The 15,991-nt window shown below is 41.2% G+C and overlaps 1 protein-coding gene across 6 annotated transcripts in view; it reads right to left on the bottom strand.

Annotated features, from left to right (window-relative positions):
* Positions 1-15,991, bottom strand: part of LOC106956878 (alpha-actinin-4-like) — a 62,310-nt gene that overhangs the window by 16,519 nt on the left and 29,800 nt on the right. For all 6 annotated transcript variants that reach the window (XM_015047972.1, XM_015047976.1, XM_015047971.1 and 3 more), the window contains exons 2-4: positions 4,588-4,702; positions 3,733-3,852; positions 821-907 (exon numbers count right to left, since the gene is read on the bottom strand). In XM_015047972.1, coding sequence (XP_014903458.1) covers positions 821-907; positions 3,733-3,852; positions 4,588-4,702 — 322 coding nt within the window. The remainder of the gene's footprint in view (positions 1-820; positions 908-3,732; positions 3,853-4,587; positions 4,703-15,991) is intronic.

The following is a 15,991-nucleotide window of genomic DNA, read 5'->3' as shown; positions in this document are numbered from 1 at the left end:
GCGGGGCTTATGAAACTAAAAACAGCAGTGCAAATGGGGCGGAGCTTAATGAAAGCTCAAAGTTTGAATAGTGAAAATGTCGGTAGAAGAGGGCGTGGCCTAAAAGCAGTAAAACAGAGAAATGGGTGGAGTTTAAAAAAATTCACAAATATTTGGTAAAGATCTGCTGCTGAAATGGATTAAAAATGATCGACTTCATTTTTATCCAGTAAAATCTATTCATGCTCTCCTGGAGTGAAACATTCAGTTTCACCAGTTAGCAACTTCTTTCCAAAGCTGATCCCACATCATGATACTTCCTGTACCGGGGCACCAAGCGATGAGCGCCACAGGCTGGATAATCCGTCTGATAACGTGATCATAAAATACCCAGAGCTGTGTGTGAAGTAGGCACCATTTTCCCTCAGAGCATTAATGAGAGAAGCGTCAGACGACAGCATTCTGCTGCTCCATGCAGGTCAGATCTGCTTTTCTCCACCGATTCTCACCTCGCGGTGCGACTGGGAACAGCTTGTTTTCCTTTCTGCTTTGCACAATAAGCTCTGAAATCTGCATTTATGTGTGAAATTTACTGCTCGGGTTAAAAACTGAATAAATTAAACCCCCACAAGCAGCAGAGGAGTTGGAGAGCGTTTCACGAGTGCTTTATTTATTTCTAGTTTATTTAGATTTTATTAATTTAGGGAAAGAGTTTGAGCAAAACCTGACCAAATGTCAACAGGAGGAGCAAAAAGAGCTGGATATTTTTAATATATGATTGATGCAGCTTCTGAGGAGTTTTAATTCCTCTTTTTGGATTGAACCCTCCAGGCTGCCGTACCTTCAACAGAGATGTCCTGGATGGCGAAGCGGAGGATGATGGTCCAGATCATTCCCAGCGTCATCTTGGCGTTCCCATCAACGATTTCTGCACAGAAAAGTCGGAGGCTTTGCAGTTAGCAAAGTCTTACCACAGATTAAACAAATCTAGGAAGCGATTAATCAGTTTAATCAGATTAATTGATTAAGATAATTGGAGACCAGTTTAGTAATCGACTGATCGTTAACTGGAGTAGACAGCTGAAAAAAGCCCACAGTCGGTCTGTAATTAAGTCCAAACCTAAACAAATATTTTTTTAAAAAAACATTTGCCACTTGAGTTCTGGGTTGAAGATATTTACAGATAACGATGATGTGTTTAACCTTAAATGCAAAATGTTTATACTTTTTGTACAGTTTTTTGCTTAAGTGCAGCTCAATGTTTCTGCAAACAGATTATTTTTTTAATCTATCCTCCAGTGATTAATCGATTACTAAAGTTGACTAAATAAATGATTAATCGCGATTAATCATTTAGTTTTTAATCGTTTTAGCAGAATGTTTCCAGCAGAAAGGGTTGAGCTTTTCACATGTTGATGTTGGAAGGAATTTGAAGATGAAACTTTGATACGAATAATCAGTGGTGACTAAACTGTAGTCCTGCCGCAATAAGTAATAAATTGCATTATAAATTAAAATGACCTCAATAATTTCCATTTCCATGATTTGTAGTTTCTCTTTCTACCAAAACCTGAATGACAAAAGTCTTCATTTTGGTATTTTGGTCTCAACTTGCCTTTTTTTTTTCAATGAGACTTTTAGGCTTTATCATTTTATTTGTTGTTTCTATTGTTTCAAAATAATGTTTATCGCAATAATTTATCATCCAGCGAAATTTATCTCGACAGTCCTAGCTGTCGTATTTTTTTATTGAAAAAGCAATCAAAATATTTATATTATTGTTTTAAAGTATTCTAATATTGTATATAAAACTTTAAGAGGTCGAACAAAAACAAAAACATTTTAAGGCTTTAATCCCATCGATTAATCGTTAGAATAATCAATTAGTAAAAATAACAGCCAGCTGCAGCCCCAGAGGAGATAAAACAGTTTCCAGCAGATAAGAGTGTTTCGCCTGCAGGGGGAACTCGTGAACCAGGTGGCTGATTTGCAGCGTGTTGTCCTGGGTTTCCCTGCAGCGCCTGTTAGAAAGCAGGCGTGTAGTTTGGCAGTTTGGCTCGGATTCCAGTCATAGTTCAAACAATCCTTTCGTGCTTTCGCTCGTTTCACCGCAGCTTATCGGGCGTGCTCACACCATTACCCATCACCTGTGAACTCGACCCAAATACTCCTCATTGTGTCTACATTCCTCAGGTTTGCTGTCAATTTTCATGTTTTAAATTCCTTCAGTTTCAGCAGCTGGACTGAAACTGCAGCGGATCAAACGCAGATCTGGACCTTCCTCCGGCTTCCAGCTGTCATCCTGGCATTTTTCCTCAGCCCGTTTTCCAGCTGATGACCTTCAGCCGGCTGCTTTCACAGAAGGCCAGACTCAAAGTTTAGGATGGGCAGCCATGTTTGTTTTAATGTTTTTTGTTTCAGTATCAGCTGAATCACGCTGCAGGAATGTCCTGGTTGTCCTGGCAGAGTGGGAGAAAGGTCACTGACCGCTAACCTTCGCTAAAACACACAACGACCTCAGTGTGACGAGGCGGCCCGGTTCTGAATCTGTGGGACTCGACATTTAACCAGCATGTCAGGATAAAAGGCTGAATACAGAAACTATTACTCCAGTTTCTGTATTCAGGGAAATGTAGCAATAAAGAAATTTATTTAAACATCCCTTTAATTATTCATATTTATCTTCACAGACTAAACCTCTTGCACATTTATTTGTAAAGGAGTTGATCCAAGATGCAGCAGAAGAAGAAGTCGGAATGGAAAATAAAAATATTAAATAATAGGAAAATGTATACAGAAAAAGGAAAATGCCTGGAAAATAGGAAATATGAAAAACTAAATGAATACGATTAAAATTGTGGAAAATATCGCCCTCGTTTTACTGCCAGGATGATAGAAATTGATGTATTGACTGATAATTAAATGGTAAATTTTTTAGTTTTAGATAAAACTAAAAACACAGAGTAAATGCCCGCTTGTGCCAATTTTTTTTCATTTTCTTGCACTGTGATCATTTTAAAAGTTAAATTTATAACATTTTATTGCATTAATTTCAATTAATTGTTTTTTTTTTTTAATAAAGAAAAGTCCAGAGCGGAACCTTTGTATTTGCATGTTTCTGGTATGCCTGTAAACCTGACGCACAAGCTACATCCGCTAAACGTAGCCGTTTCTCTTGTCCCATCGTGGGTTAATTTCCGCTTCAAAACGATCTGATTGGACGCTGGATAAGACTGTTGTGTTCAAGTTGTGCTAAAAGGAGTTAACCACTTAGCAAAGCCTCAAATAGCATCTGAATGCTAACTATGTAGCAGCTAATGCTAATATCTGCGTCTACAGCCAACATTTCAAAAGAAGCTCTGAATGACCAGGGCTTCTGAAACTAGCTTATTTTGCTAATTAAAATGTGATTAACGCTTCACTACAATTTATGTATTTGTGTCTTATTGTGGGCTTTATTGGTCCTCCGTACGGTAAAATCTTCCTTAAGTCAGATACAGAATTGGACCAACATGTTTCCAGTCAGACAGCAGTAAAAAAGTGACTTTTCCAAGCCGACTCTGAACGCAGCATTTGGACGCCGGCTGTATTAAACCACCATGTGTCTCCGTCCTTTATCTCCGGCTGATTGCCAAACCGTTTTATTGTCGGCCCAGGATCATTTATCAGCTGGTTCTGGATGTAAACAAAGAATCGCCCCAGTGAATCTGACTGGTTCCAGCGGTGCCCCTGACCTCCATCTTGTTTTCTTACCCTCGGCTCCGATGGACACCAGCTTGACTCCCTTGCTGGCGATGAAGTCCAGCGCTTTGTTGACGTTGTTGATCTTGTGGACCCTCATCTTGCCTCGCTCCGGCTTCGGTAACCGCTCGCCTGCAGAGACAGAGGAGGGGGGGTGAGGACGCGTTTCCGCACGCTCAGCAGAACGGCCGCCCCGTCAGGGAGGCTAAGGTTACCGCGGCGACGTCGGCATCACTCAAAAATGAAGTGAATGTGAGAGGAAGCCGCAGGGTTGCTACGGTTTCTGAACTTCTCCAGGCTGTCGAGGGAAGAACTGGCAGGAATCTGAACGTTTCTCAGATTAAAAATACTGTATTGATCCCAGAGGGAAAATAAATGTTTTAGCTCATTAACTAAAACACAGATTTGGTAGATGGCTGCTGGCCGGAAAGATCTCCTGTAGCAGCCTGTGTTACAGCGAATCTGAAGAAGCCTCTGACTGAAGACAACGAGGTTTCCAAAGACCGTCTCAGGAAGTTTAGGAGTCCAACACAGACAGAGACAAATGGTTGGATCCACAAGCAGAGATGCGTGGTTGGATGGATGATAGATGAGCAAACAGACAGATGGATGGATAAACAGAAAGAAACGGATATATGGCTGCATAAAAAAAATGGAGAGACCAATAGATTTTTGGATGGACAAAGAGACAGATGGACTCAACATTTGTTGATGGAACTGAATTTCTTTCCCACTATTTTTCCTTTCAAACCTGGAAGCCACCCGTCCGTCCACCGACCCTTCCATGGTCCTGTCCACCGACCCGTCCACCCACCTGTCCACCGACCCATCCGTCCCCAGTCCCGTCCCCGGTCCGGCAGAACTGACCTGAGATGACCTCCAGCAGCAGCATCAGTTTGAGTCCATCCCTGAAGTCTTCCTCGATGTTTTCGATCTGCGTCCCAGCTTTCCTCAGGTGGGAGTTGCACCACGCCGTGAACGTCTAAACAAAACACAGAATAAAAATTATCCTCCTCATTTCACGACAACAATCTGACTTCTCAGAAACAAACATTTAACCAACATCAGGAAACAGCAAGTAAGAATATAAAGGAGTAAATCTCTGGGAAAGTTGAAAATACTAAAAGTTTTGGATTAATCTCAGAAATGTTCATGTTTTTTGGCAGACATTTACTCCATTTCTTTCCCGTCTATAATGACCTCAATACACCAGTGAAGGGAACAGAGGGAATCTTGGATAATTAAAGCTGAAACCAAGCATCAGCTTCTGGAGTCATTCAAGCTGAACAGAAACGATAAACCAACAGAAACGCCACTGCAGAGAAGCAAACGGATCCAGACGGTTTGATTCGTAATCTAGTAAACAAAAACATTGTACGGTTGCTGTGCATTCCTGAAAAAATGTGTTTTGAATCATTTTATTTTCAGGCAGCTCGTGGAACGGCCGGAGCCTCGTCACGCCACGATTCAAAAATAATAAATCCATCAGCCCAAACACACGATAAGCGCCGCAGGATTCCACTCCCCAAAAATCATTTAAAGCTTCAGTTGAAAACCTTGCAAAAGTAACACTGCAGCAGAAACGCATGGAGATCTAAAATACAGAAGAGAAAAACCCCATTTCAGCTTTTATTCCAGGTTTTAAAAAAAACTGCTAAAAATAACATTTTAGTTTAGATTTAAAAGTCTAAGCAAAATATGCAGCCAGTTGTCTAAATAAAGAATCATTTCTGTCCTGTTCCAGATAAATAAAGCAAATGTTATATTATACAACCAAAAACGCTAAGCTAACACTGTTAGCTTAGCATACTTGGAGGGAGAAATTGTTCGGTTTTTTTTAACCAAAGACAATAGAGAAACCGCTAAAATCTGACGCCACTCCATTTTGTTTACATTTCATGAAGAAGGAAGTTGCTCTCAGTGTCTTCAGAGGTTTTTGTGTCTTTCCCTTCAGTGGTTCTTGGTGCAGCGCCCCCACAGGCCAGGAGGGGAACAGGTTGCTCAAAGAAATTTAATAAAAAATGTTGACGGGACGCCATGTGACCCAAACCGGGTCAGAAACAGAACAAGGCCCTCAACCGGCAGCAGATCATGACTCTAGACATGCCGACATTTAAATTATTTATAAGCTACAGCTAATTGACTCAAACAGAACCGTCCTGCTCACTCAGTTTTAAAAAGCTCATTTAGTGTTTGGGTTTGGTTTCCCAGAATAAAAACACCTTCGCCCCCCTGCCATGTTTGTAATTCCTCCTGTTGAAAAACATTATGACAGGGTGCTGCTGGCCGCTCCGCCCCTCTGCCCACGGTCCCCCTGGGCCGGCGGCACAAAGCGCCCATTGAGCCCGCTGGATAATAGCACCCTTCAGCCCAAAGCCACCGAGAGTGTGTGTGTGTGTGTGTGTGTGTGTGTGTGTGTGTGAGAGAGACCCCTCCCCCAGAGGGCCGGCAGTCCAGCCTCTCTCTCCCCTCTGTCTGCGAGCGGCCGGAGGAAGAGGAGGGTGGGCAGCGGCAGCAGGACAATGGTCCGCCTGCCACAGACGCGCAGAAACGGCAACAATGCAGCAGGAAGTGGCGCTGCAGTGACAGGAAGTTGCAGACAATCGGTGAAGATGCATTAATCACCTCGCTGGAGTTGTTAAAAACGTCCAATTTATCATCAAGAAAAACGCTTTCCGGTTCGTGTCTGGATCTCACCAACATGAAGATTTTCATAAATCCCTGTTTTTATGCAGAATATTGACTCTTTACTTAATTTTGATCTGAATTTTACTGAGCAAAACCAGTTTCCTGCAACATTCACACATCAAGATCAAGTTGTTCAACATATTCCACTCATGGCTGAAGTAGGGAGGCAACTAACAATTATTTTAGTAAATCGATTAATCGTTAGAATATTCAATTAATCAGATAAAAGCTTGACACATTCTGCAGAAATTTTATTCGACAACTTAAGCTTTTGTATGCAGTATTAGAAATACTTTGAAATATGGAAATATATTCCTTTAATATAAATAAGAAACTTTGTATTGCATAAAACGCAACTATTTCTTTAGTGAATAATCGATTAATCACAATTTATCTAATCATTTGTTTCTGTGCTAAAACGTATTTAGCCAAGTTTAATAAATGAAATAAAATCTGATTTGGGTGCAGTAAAGTCAGCTTTTTGATCTTTTGACTAAATTTGTTGACAACCATTTTAATAATCGATTAATCACGATTAATCGTTTAAGCCTTTGGTTAAAGTGTTTCATTTGCAGCCAGATCTACCTGTGAACTCCTACATGTATGCATAAGAACAATTGGGACGTGTTAACGCTCGTTTTCCTGCAGCTGAAGGCCACGGTGAGCAGATCCTTTGTCCTTCGTCAGCGTTCGTACCAAACCCAGCAGAGCTCAGCCTCCCTGCAGCCACTCAACACACCCAGCCATTATGAAGCCTCCTGTGCAGACGTAACAGCGCCTTACTGTAAGGGCAATGTTTCTGAGGCGCTGCAGTGATTTCCGTTAAAGCCCAACAAGCCTGAGCATGCAGAGCTGCTCCCACACTGGATCAACAGTCCCTCCACCACGTCGCCGCGATTCTCTGACTGCTGCTCGAGAAAATTACTGATTTCTGGCAGCTTTTTCAAAAGGTTGTGGATTTTCTAAGCTACATTTTTGTAGCAAACGATTAATCGTTTGTACTGTTTAGAGCGTTGAACCCCAAGGTGTCAGGAACTGATGCTTTGCCTAGCACAGCGTTTCTCAGATAAAGCCGAGATGCATCAAAACTTTGTCTTTTTTTTTTTTTTTAGAGAATCTATAGAGAATCAAAACTCTTAATCCTGGTAATTCTGAATAGACTCAAAAATCCATTTTTTAGTCATAAGTCTCTGAGTATATTGCACATCACGCATCAACTCTCCCTCTGCATGTATTGTCAATCATTCTGATAGTTTATTTAAGAAAAACCAAGACTGTTAAGCTAAGCTGCTAATTTAAGTTAGAGAATTTTATGCACAAACCTATTTTTGTTTAAATATAAACTGCGAGACTCTATAGAAATGTTTTAAATGGTCTCGTTAGTCACATTATTTAAACAGAATCTCTAAACTATTTAAATAGAAAACTTCCAGAAAACTGCAAAACAGCCGAAACACAGAGTTCCTTTAAATCAAGGCTAAAAGCGCAGCCGTTTAAAGTCTTTTGATTAATAATTACTGGAATATTGACCGACATATTTGATGTGTCTTGATAATTTTAATGATGATGTAAAGTTGCTGAAATGTGCGACACAAACTGGATTTAAAAATGGTTTCTGAATCAAATCTCTAGACACTTTGAGACTCGTGTTTCTGTCGTCCATTAAAGAGCAAAAACATGATTCTGTCCCAAAGTGCATCTCTGCTGAAGCTGCCGTTGTAATCTTCACTTTTCTTTCATCCTGCAACACCTGCTGCGTGTTGCAGGATGATCCAAACGGCGGACATGTTTTCATCAGATCCTGAGTCTCATCATCCGTCCCGTTCTGGATCTGTGGCTGCAAGTGAAACATGAAGGAAAAGCTCTGATTTTCTGCCGTGTTTCGTTCTGCTTCGGCCCGTTTGGGTCGGCAGAGGGAGGAGAGCCGAGCAACAGGTGCAGCATGAGACTGCGACCTTTAACCCTGGCGTGCCGTCATCCCTCATACGCAGCTCATCATGTGATCCGTCTGCTTTACGACGGTCAATCCCGCTCCAAACGCCGGCTCTGCTCGAGGGAATCTGCTCGTGTTCACCTCCTGTTAGATTTAATCGGCTGCATTAAGAGTTAACCGGTGAATCCTGTTTAACCTGACCGAGTGTTGGCGCCGTGACCTCTGACCTCAGCCAAGGATAACGAGCTGAAGGACAGCAAATCTGGATCCGAGTGTTAAGACGGTTCAGAGCGTGAAGCTCTTAGGTAACTGCTGCTTCCATCAGGCTGTAGCCGCCTCATAAAATCATTTACTTCTGGTTGTTTTCCATATCAGTGAACTTTAACTAGACACCTGAAGCTCCTCCAGCAGGATTAAGCTGCTTCGCTGTGGACCAACGAGCTGCAGGTCACATGACTTCATCTGCTGGGTTAACAGCTGCAGAGGCTACATTTGTAGAGAGGAAGAAGAGGAAAACTTTCACATAGCATTTAAGGTTCTGATGAAACTGGGTCAAATCTCTGCGAGCGTTTCTCAAATAAAAAGGTAGCGAAGTGGCGTTTTTATTTTCCTGCTGCTCTGTGGCTTCGCTTTTATACGTTGGGACACAGATTTTATCCTCACCAGATGCTCAGAGCACAGATTCCACAGCATCGTGAAACAATCGGTCAATCACAATCGATTATTGAAATCAACTAATTCAGAAATTATTGTTAACTGAAGTGTACAAACTTAAAAGGCCATTTGTCGACACAGAGCAGTAATTAAACTAAAACTGTACAAAACACATTTTTGTAAAGTTCAATCTTCCATCCATTATTAAACTTCTCAGTTTTGGCTTAATCTGGTTCATTTCAGTATTTTTTATATTAAAATAAATCTGTTTTAGCACCTTTTGCTTCTCTGTACTGATGTTAACGCAAGCAGAAAGGCCTGAGCTTAAATTAAATGTTTATTTTCTTATTTTAAAAAGAACTGAATTGTTTAAATGCATCTTTTAATCCATTTTTGATTTTACATAAAAAACTTGAGTGGTTAAAAGAAAAAGTGCTTTTTTTAACCGATTACTCGCCAGGATAATCGATTGCTCAATCTTTTTTATGGCAGCTCTAGTCATGATGCTAAATCAGAAAAAACTAAGATTGTTGCTTGATTCATCATTTACAGATCATCATGAGTGTTTCAGCGACTCCAAAGTGGAAAGTGAGCCGCCAACAGAAACGGCCTCGACTGCAGAGAAACCTGAGGAGTCGAGCTCAGAGTCTGTGATGCGTTCACTGACAAACGGCTTTCATAATTTCATAATTCTAATTTTCAGACATTGTTTACGTCCAGATTTGCTGCTTGTTCTTCTGGTGCAGGATTATGATCCATGTCTGACGTTAAAGACGCTAAAGTTTAATAAAACGTTTGAGAACTTGTGGAACTAAATCGCATCAGATTTTTTGTGAAAAGTTTATTTTTTTTCTTTTTAAGAAAAGTTGGGATCTCCTAGTTTTCCTGAAAATGACCGTAAATCCTTCTGGGATCGTCCGTTTAGTCTAAAACAAACCTGACCCCTAATCCACTTCCTCTCTGATCTGATGGGGTCAAAGGTTACAGATAAGACTGATATCAGATTAAAGAGACAAAACCAGGCAGAAAAACACACCACAGAGCAGACACACCCCTGAAAGTTCGTCACACACACTTCACACACACTCCACTCCTTGAACAGGAATGTACTCTAGTCACAAAAATCCAACCACCTACTCACACCTGCACATGCTTGAAGTTCACTAATTAGTCCCACACCCAATTTCTCAACACATCTGCCATGTTTAGGCTGCACACAAGTCGTGTGTGTTAGCGACCCATTCCCCCTACTCACACACACGCACACACACTCAGAGAGATATGGGTGTGTCCTTCTAGGATTGGAAAGAATGAGCCAAGTTGAAAGCTGCTGTTGCACAACGCCTGGAGATCTTCTCATGACGGCAGCAGAGGGTGCGTGCTTTCTGTGGATCACACGCCCGTTTTTCCTCCCTGCTACACACCGATGAGCTCATCAGCAGTTTGATGCACCGACATCAAACTGCAACACACTTCTCCACAAGAAGTCCTTCAAACCAGGTCTGACTCAGCCCAGAAGGAAACCAGAAACTAGAGACCAGGCCTGAAATCTGGGCGTAATGACGGACTCCGACCTGAACCTGCACAGCCACATAAAGACGGTTACAAAGTTGGCCTTCTGTCACCTGGAGAACATTTCCAGCACTAAGTCACTAACATCTAGACAAACTCATCCATGCGTTGAGCTTCTACTGGATCCCTGGAGCTCAGAGATTTTAATCGATTACTCATCAGAATAATTAATCACTAGAATAATCGATGGTAGACCTACTGTTCTTAGTGTTAAACTTCACTTTGCTTTAATTTCTCGCTGCAATCAGCTAAAATGAAATCCTCGGAGCGGCTCACAGGAAGCTGGATGGCCCCGACCCACCCGGCACCGGCGCTGTGACATCACCCTCCACTGGTTTGAGGAATGCGACATGCAGCGGCTGCATGTTGGAGCGCATCCTCTGCACTGGATGGTGCTCTGAGGCCTGCAGTGCTCTGGTTTGTCCTCTGAGGGAATCTGCCACCAACCGACTCCCCTCCTCTGCTGAGCTCACCTGGATGCAGGTCTGCACCCGCCTGCCCCACTGGGAACCAGCTCAACCAGACGCCAGCTGCCAGCGGAGGTGTGAGAAACAGCAACCGACGTCTCTGGAGCCCGTCGATCAATCAAGTTTGTTTGTGTTGCAAATTTCAGCGTTGCACCATGAAAAGCTAAAAACCATCGTCAGCACCTCGTCTAGTCAGGAGCCGTGTGGGAACGCCATGTTTTTGGGGAATATGCCTCTTTCATGGACGACATTTTCCCACGATTTGATTCTGATTTTCGGGATCATGAATCGATTCAGAAACGATTACAAAATCAATCAAGTTAATTTGTGTAGCACATTCCAGCAGCTTTACATCATGAAAACATGAACACATCCTACTGTCACCAACAGTAAAACCATCAAATGTTTTGTCAAGTACCGTCATCAAAATCATCAATACACGTCAAATATGTTGGTCAACGTTCCAGTCTATGCTTCAAAAGCAGTGCTACACAGATGGGACTTTAGGATGTCAGTGTTTTGGGTGTTTTGCAGTTTTCTGGAAGTTTACTCCATGTTTGGTTCTGGTTCTGGATGCAGACCAGAACCTGAAGACCTGAGAGGTCTGGAAGTTTGATACAACAGCAGCAGATCTTTAAGCTGCTCAGTGATTTATGAACAGAAGTATTTTAATCAAATAAAACTGGGAAAACATACAACTATTTCAATGATTGATTAATCTGATTAATCGTTTCAGCCCCAATTATAAGTCAGAGATTCCTCTTTAACTGATTCAGGGCCTGGTTGTGCTGTGGTCCAGGGGTTAAGCACAACCCACATATGGAGTCCTTAGTCCTCGACGCAGCTGTCGCAGGTTCGATTCCCAGCCTTGGCGACCTTTGCTGCATGTCTTCCCCCTTCTCTCATTCCCCACTTTCCTATCAATTAACAGTCAATTAAAGGCCACTAGAGCCAATTTAAAAAAACTGATTCAAGGCCTGCTTACTGCTTACCAAGTGGAGATGAATATCTTTTTTGTTTGTTTGCTTTTTAAGAGTCAAATTTCATCACCAGATAACTTTTTAAGAGTTTCTGAGCCTTTAATCTCAGCACTGTGGATCACCGAGGCATAAAAATGTTCTTTGATTCAACAGATAAACTGTAACATGCAGAGTAATTTCCATGTTGGATCCCAACTTCTTTAGTCCGCTGCCCGTCTTTGTATTATTTTAAACACAGAATCAGAGAAGCAGCAGAGGAGACTGGTCACCAACTGTGACCTAAAAGTGATTAAAACCAAACTTCTGCACCGTTTTATGCTGCAGCAGCTCAGCTCTGAGTAAACACTGAAACCAAAATCGAGGAATTTGAAAACTAAAAACAACAGTGACAGTAAAAGTTTTATATGGACGTTTTGGCAGGAGGAGCAACCTCAAGGAAGTTGGACTGGATCTGCCGCTGCACCAGGCCGGGCCAAAACCAAGGAGTCCAGCATCCGGTCCGGTCTGGCTGCAGCGCTCCTATTCTTAGATTAAATAAAGGGCTGTGCTGTGAAATTAAATTACTATTAATGTTTCATCTTATTTCACCACAAATTACAAATTTTTTTAACAGAAATTTACTGTAATTATCTGGTTATTGTTAAATCTAATAAAAGGTCTGCGTGAAAAAACAAAATCTTATCAAGTATTTTGGTTTATTTTGTAGTGCAGATATTTTAGTACACTTAAAATAAGACAAAACAAACAAATACATTTTCAGCAAGAAAGGAAGCTTGTTTTAAGTCAATAATTACTTAATATAGATGAAAAAGTTCCTGTTCCAGATTATTTCACTGATAACATTTTTCCCCACATTACCGACCGGGTGCAGCCTGATCCTACCCCATCTCCTCACTAGCTGCTGGCTAACGATGACTAGCATTGGTTTTAGCTGTTGTCAATACAATGCTAAATTTTAAATATACGCCTGACATATAAAATAAAAATGCATGCAGTGCTTCGCTACTAATTGTCAACATTATGACAACTAGATAACGAGGTCAGGAAAAGGTTTTAATTAAAAAAATGGCGAGGGAGAGTGAAGTAGTTCAGTTATGCTAGCTTGACTATGACAACACTAACATGTAGATGTGATGAGGAGTTCAGCGTTTCATTTCAATTAAATTCAGAGTGCGGCTACGGGTGGTGAGTAAAAATCGAGTTTTTGTCCTCCCACGTTGTGCGCATGAGCAAAATTCTCAGACGTAAAACAACATGCAAGGGGCTGATAAGTGAAATAAGTGAACTACTACTCATCACTACTGAGGAATTATTGACTTAAAACAAGTTCCTATATCTGAAAGGTCTTCTATCAGTTAGCTTTGTCTTATTTCAAGTGTACCAAGACATTTGCAGTGGAAACTAAACAAAATACTTGGTTAGATTTTGTGTTTTCTCAGCGCGGTGTGGATTTCACAGCCGGGTTCCTGCAGGCCCATTCAGACGGTGGCGTAACCAGATCTGCAGCTCGCTACTGTACAGCAGCAGTGCAGGAATGGGACACCGTCCCCCGCAGGCCCAACCGGGCAGGCGGCGCAATTTCACATCTGCACAACTCAGACAGCTAGGAAGGAGAAGAGAAAAACAATAAAAATCCTCCAAAACAGAAACAAGCAGGCCGAAACGAGGAGCGGCGGCGACCCAGAGCGGGAAGATCGACGCCCCACAGCAGAGCAGGGGTTGCTCCGGTCTCATTATCTCCTCAAGTCTGGACAGGTGATCATTAACATGTGTGCACAAACACAGAAACAGAGGGGGCCTCTGCTCCTGCTTCGTGTGCTGACAGGTAGTCTGAAGCAAACACACACACACACACACACACACAGGCGTAATTGCTGTGTACTTCTTGGCTGGCCTAATGCCCCTCAGATATACCATTATGTGAGTCAACAACTTAACACAGACTGTTTTCAACAAGCTTCCTCGCTCACTGAGGAGTCTTAATATAGCAGCAAACAGAAACAAAAGGAAAGAACTGGAGGGGAAATAACTGAGAAAATATGGAGATAACTGCAGCTGGAAAGGGCAACATGACTTTTTGTCCAAGTCTGTGTCACGTTTTTGTATCTTCAAGTGAAACACAAAAAAAAAAAAAAAAAAAAAAAACATCTTACCAAGTATTTTTAATCTGCTTTACCGTACAAACATATTTATTTCACTTGAAATCAATAAAACAAACGTACAAATAACTTTTCAATAAAATCTAGGAGAGTGTCCAAAGCGGGGCCCGCGGGCCATTTGTGGCCCTCAAAAGGATTTTGTTCGGCCCTGGCGAAGAGAGAAGAATTGATGAAGCCAGATCAAAGATACTTTTTTGTAGTGCACAAACAGGATTTTAACTGTTCGACTTTAAGGTCTGCTGAACGGCGTCCTTATGTGACATTTAATTTGTCTGAATTAACTTGGATTTAAAGCAGATTTTTGGGAAGGATTTTCTGTAAAGGTTGCATTATTCATCATGGCTGGGCGTTCCCATCAGATTAATCTGACGAATAGTTTCCTCTTGTCAAACATTTACTGTGTAGAAAAAAAAATTAACCAGATACAAGCCGTTTCAAATGGGAATAAGTCTGAACTGCTATTCTGGTCGTTTCTACAAAAGCAGCTGCTTCTTGATTGGAGCTTTGGTTGTAAACAGTGATGGTTATGGCTGCTGTTTGAACTGAACATTCATCCTTCAGCGTGATAAAAATATGCTGACTGAAGCAGATATTCTACATTTTAAACATTACAACTGTTTTATCTCTTGTTAAATGTTAGAAGTTGTTCAGATTTAATTTTATATTTGTAGATAATTTGCCGACACTTGAGTGCACCAAACAGAAAAGTTAAAAACATTTAAATTATTGTTCAATTTAAAGAGGCTCATAGCTTCATATTTTCTCTACGGACCAATTATCACGCTGTTTTGATAAAGCAACTGGCAGTGACCAATCACAAGCCAGCAACTAATTTGACCTGGACTGCAGGTTAGCATTAAGCTAACACCTTTCATGTCAAGTGAAACAACAAACTAGATTATTAGCATCAGGATGCTAACGATTAACCTTTTTAATGCAACTAGTAGCATTGAGAAGCTAACACCTAGCATGTCTAAGCTAATGACATACTGGATTACACTGAATGCTAAGGCTAATCACAACATTAATTACTTTAAAAGTAACAAAGACAGTAAAGATTAGCACGAATGAAGCAGTAAAGGGAACAACTAGCATGTTTAGGCAAATATCCTAATGTGAACTATTGGGAAAATAATTCACCAAGAACAAAGAAAATACCAATGCAAATGGCAGATGGTTGCAAGCATTCAGCAAAAGATTAGCATTATTCAACAACTAGCACTTGTTAGCAAACCCAGCTAATCCACCTCATTTTTTGCTTTTGCTGCTCCTCTTTAAATGCATCTGGTTGAATGGCTACAGCGACACTGGAGTAGGGGATATGATCCCTGCCCAATACGACCAGTGGAAAAGTCAACTTGAACAACTTCTTTCTCTGCATGCATGAAGCCTCCTTTTCAGCTTTGGGTTTGCAGCTTAGGTATTATTTTAGCTTTTGACATCAGGTTGTAAAAACACCTCCTTGTTGCCATGGTTGCACATCATAACTGTCCAAAAGTTTTTAAAAAACAGCAAAAATCTGATGCAAACATCTTGTAGAGTGGAAATTGTTTGTGTTTCAAGCTAGCAAACCAAAAATGCTACAGTAGTTGAATCCCAAGTTTCATTTTTGGAAAATACCAACTTGGCCCATAAAACAAAACATCTAATCTCGCATTACTGCTTACATGATGCATTCTAGATTTTACAAATTAGCATTTCATTCTCCACAACTCAAAGGTTTAAACGATAAAGAGAGAAAGGAAATGAGGGTGGGAGGAAAAACTAGACGAAAGGCTAAATGTCAGTTGCAGCGGCCATTTCTCCATTCATTCAAGT

This window comes from Poecilia latipinna, unplaced genomic scaffold, assembly GCF_001443285.1.
Source record: "Poecilia latipinna isolate Pla-1442-1.1 unplaced genomic scaffold, P_latipinna-1.0 Scaffold852, whole genome shotgun sequence".
Taxonomy (NCBI): Eukaryota; Metazoa; Chordata; class Actinopteri; order Cyprinodontiformes; family Poeciliidae; genus Poecilia; species Poecilia latipinna.
The sequence above is the reverse complement of the archived record's forward strand: the minus strand, read 5'-3'. Positions and strand labels throughout refer to the sequence as shown.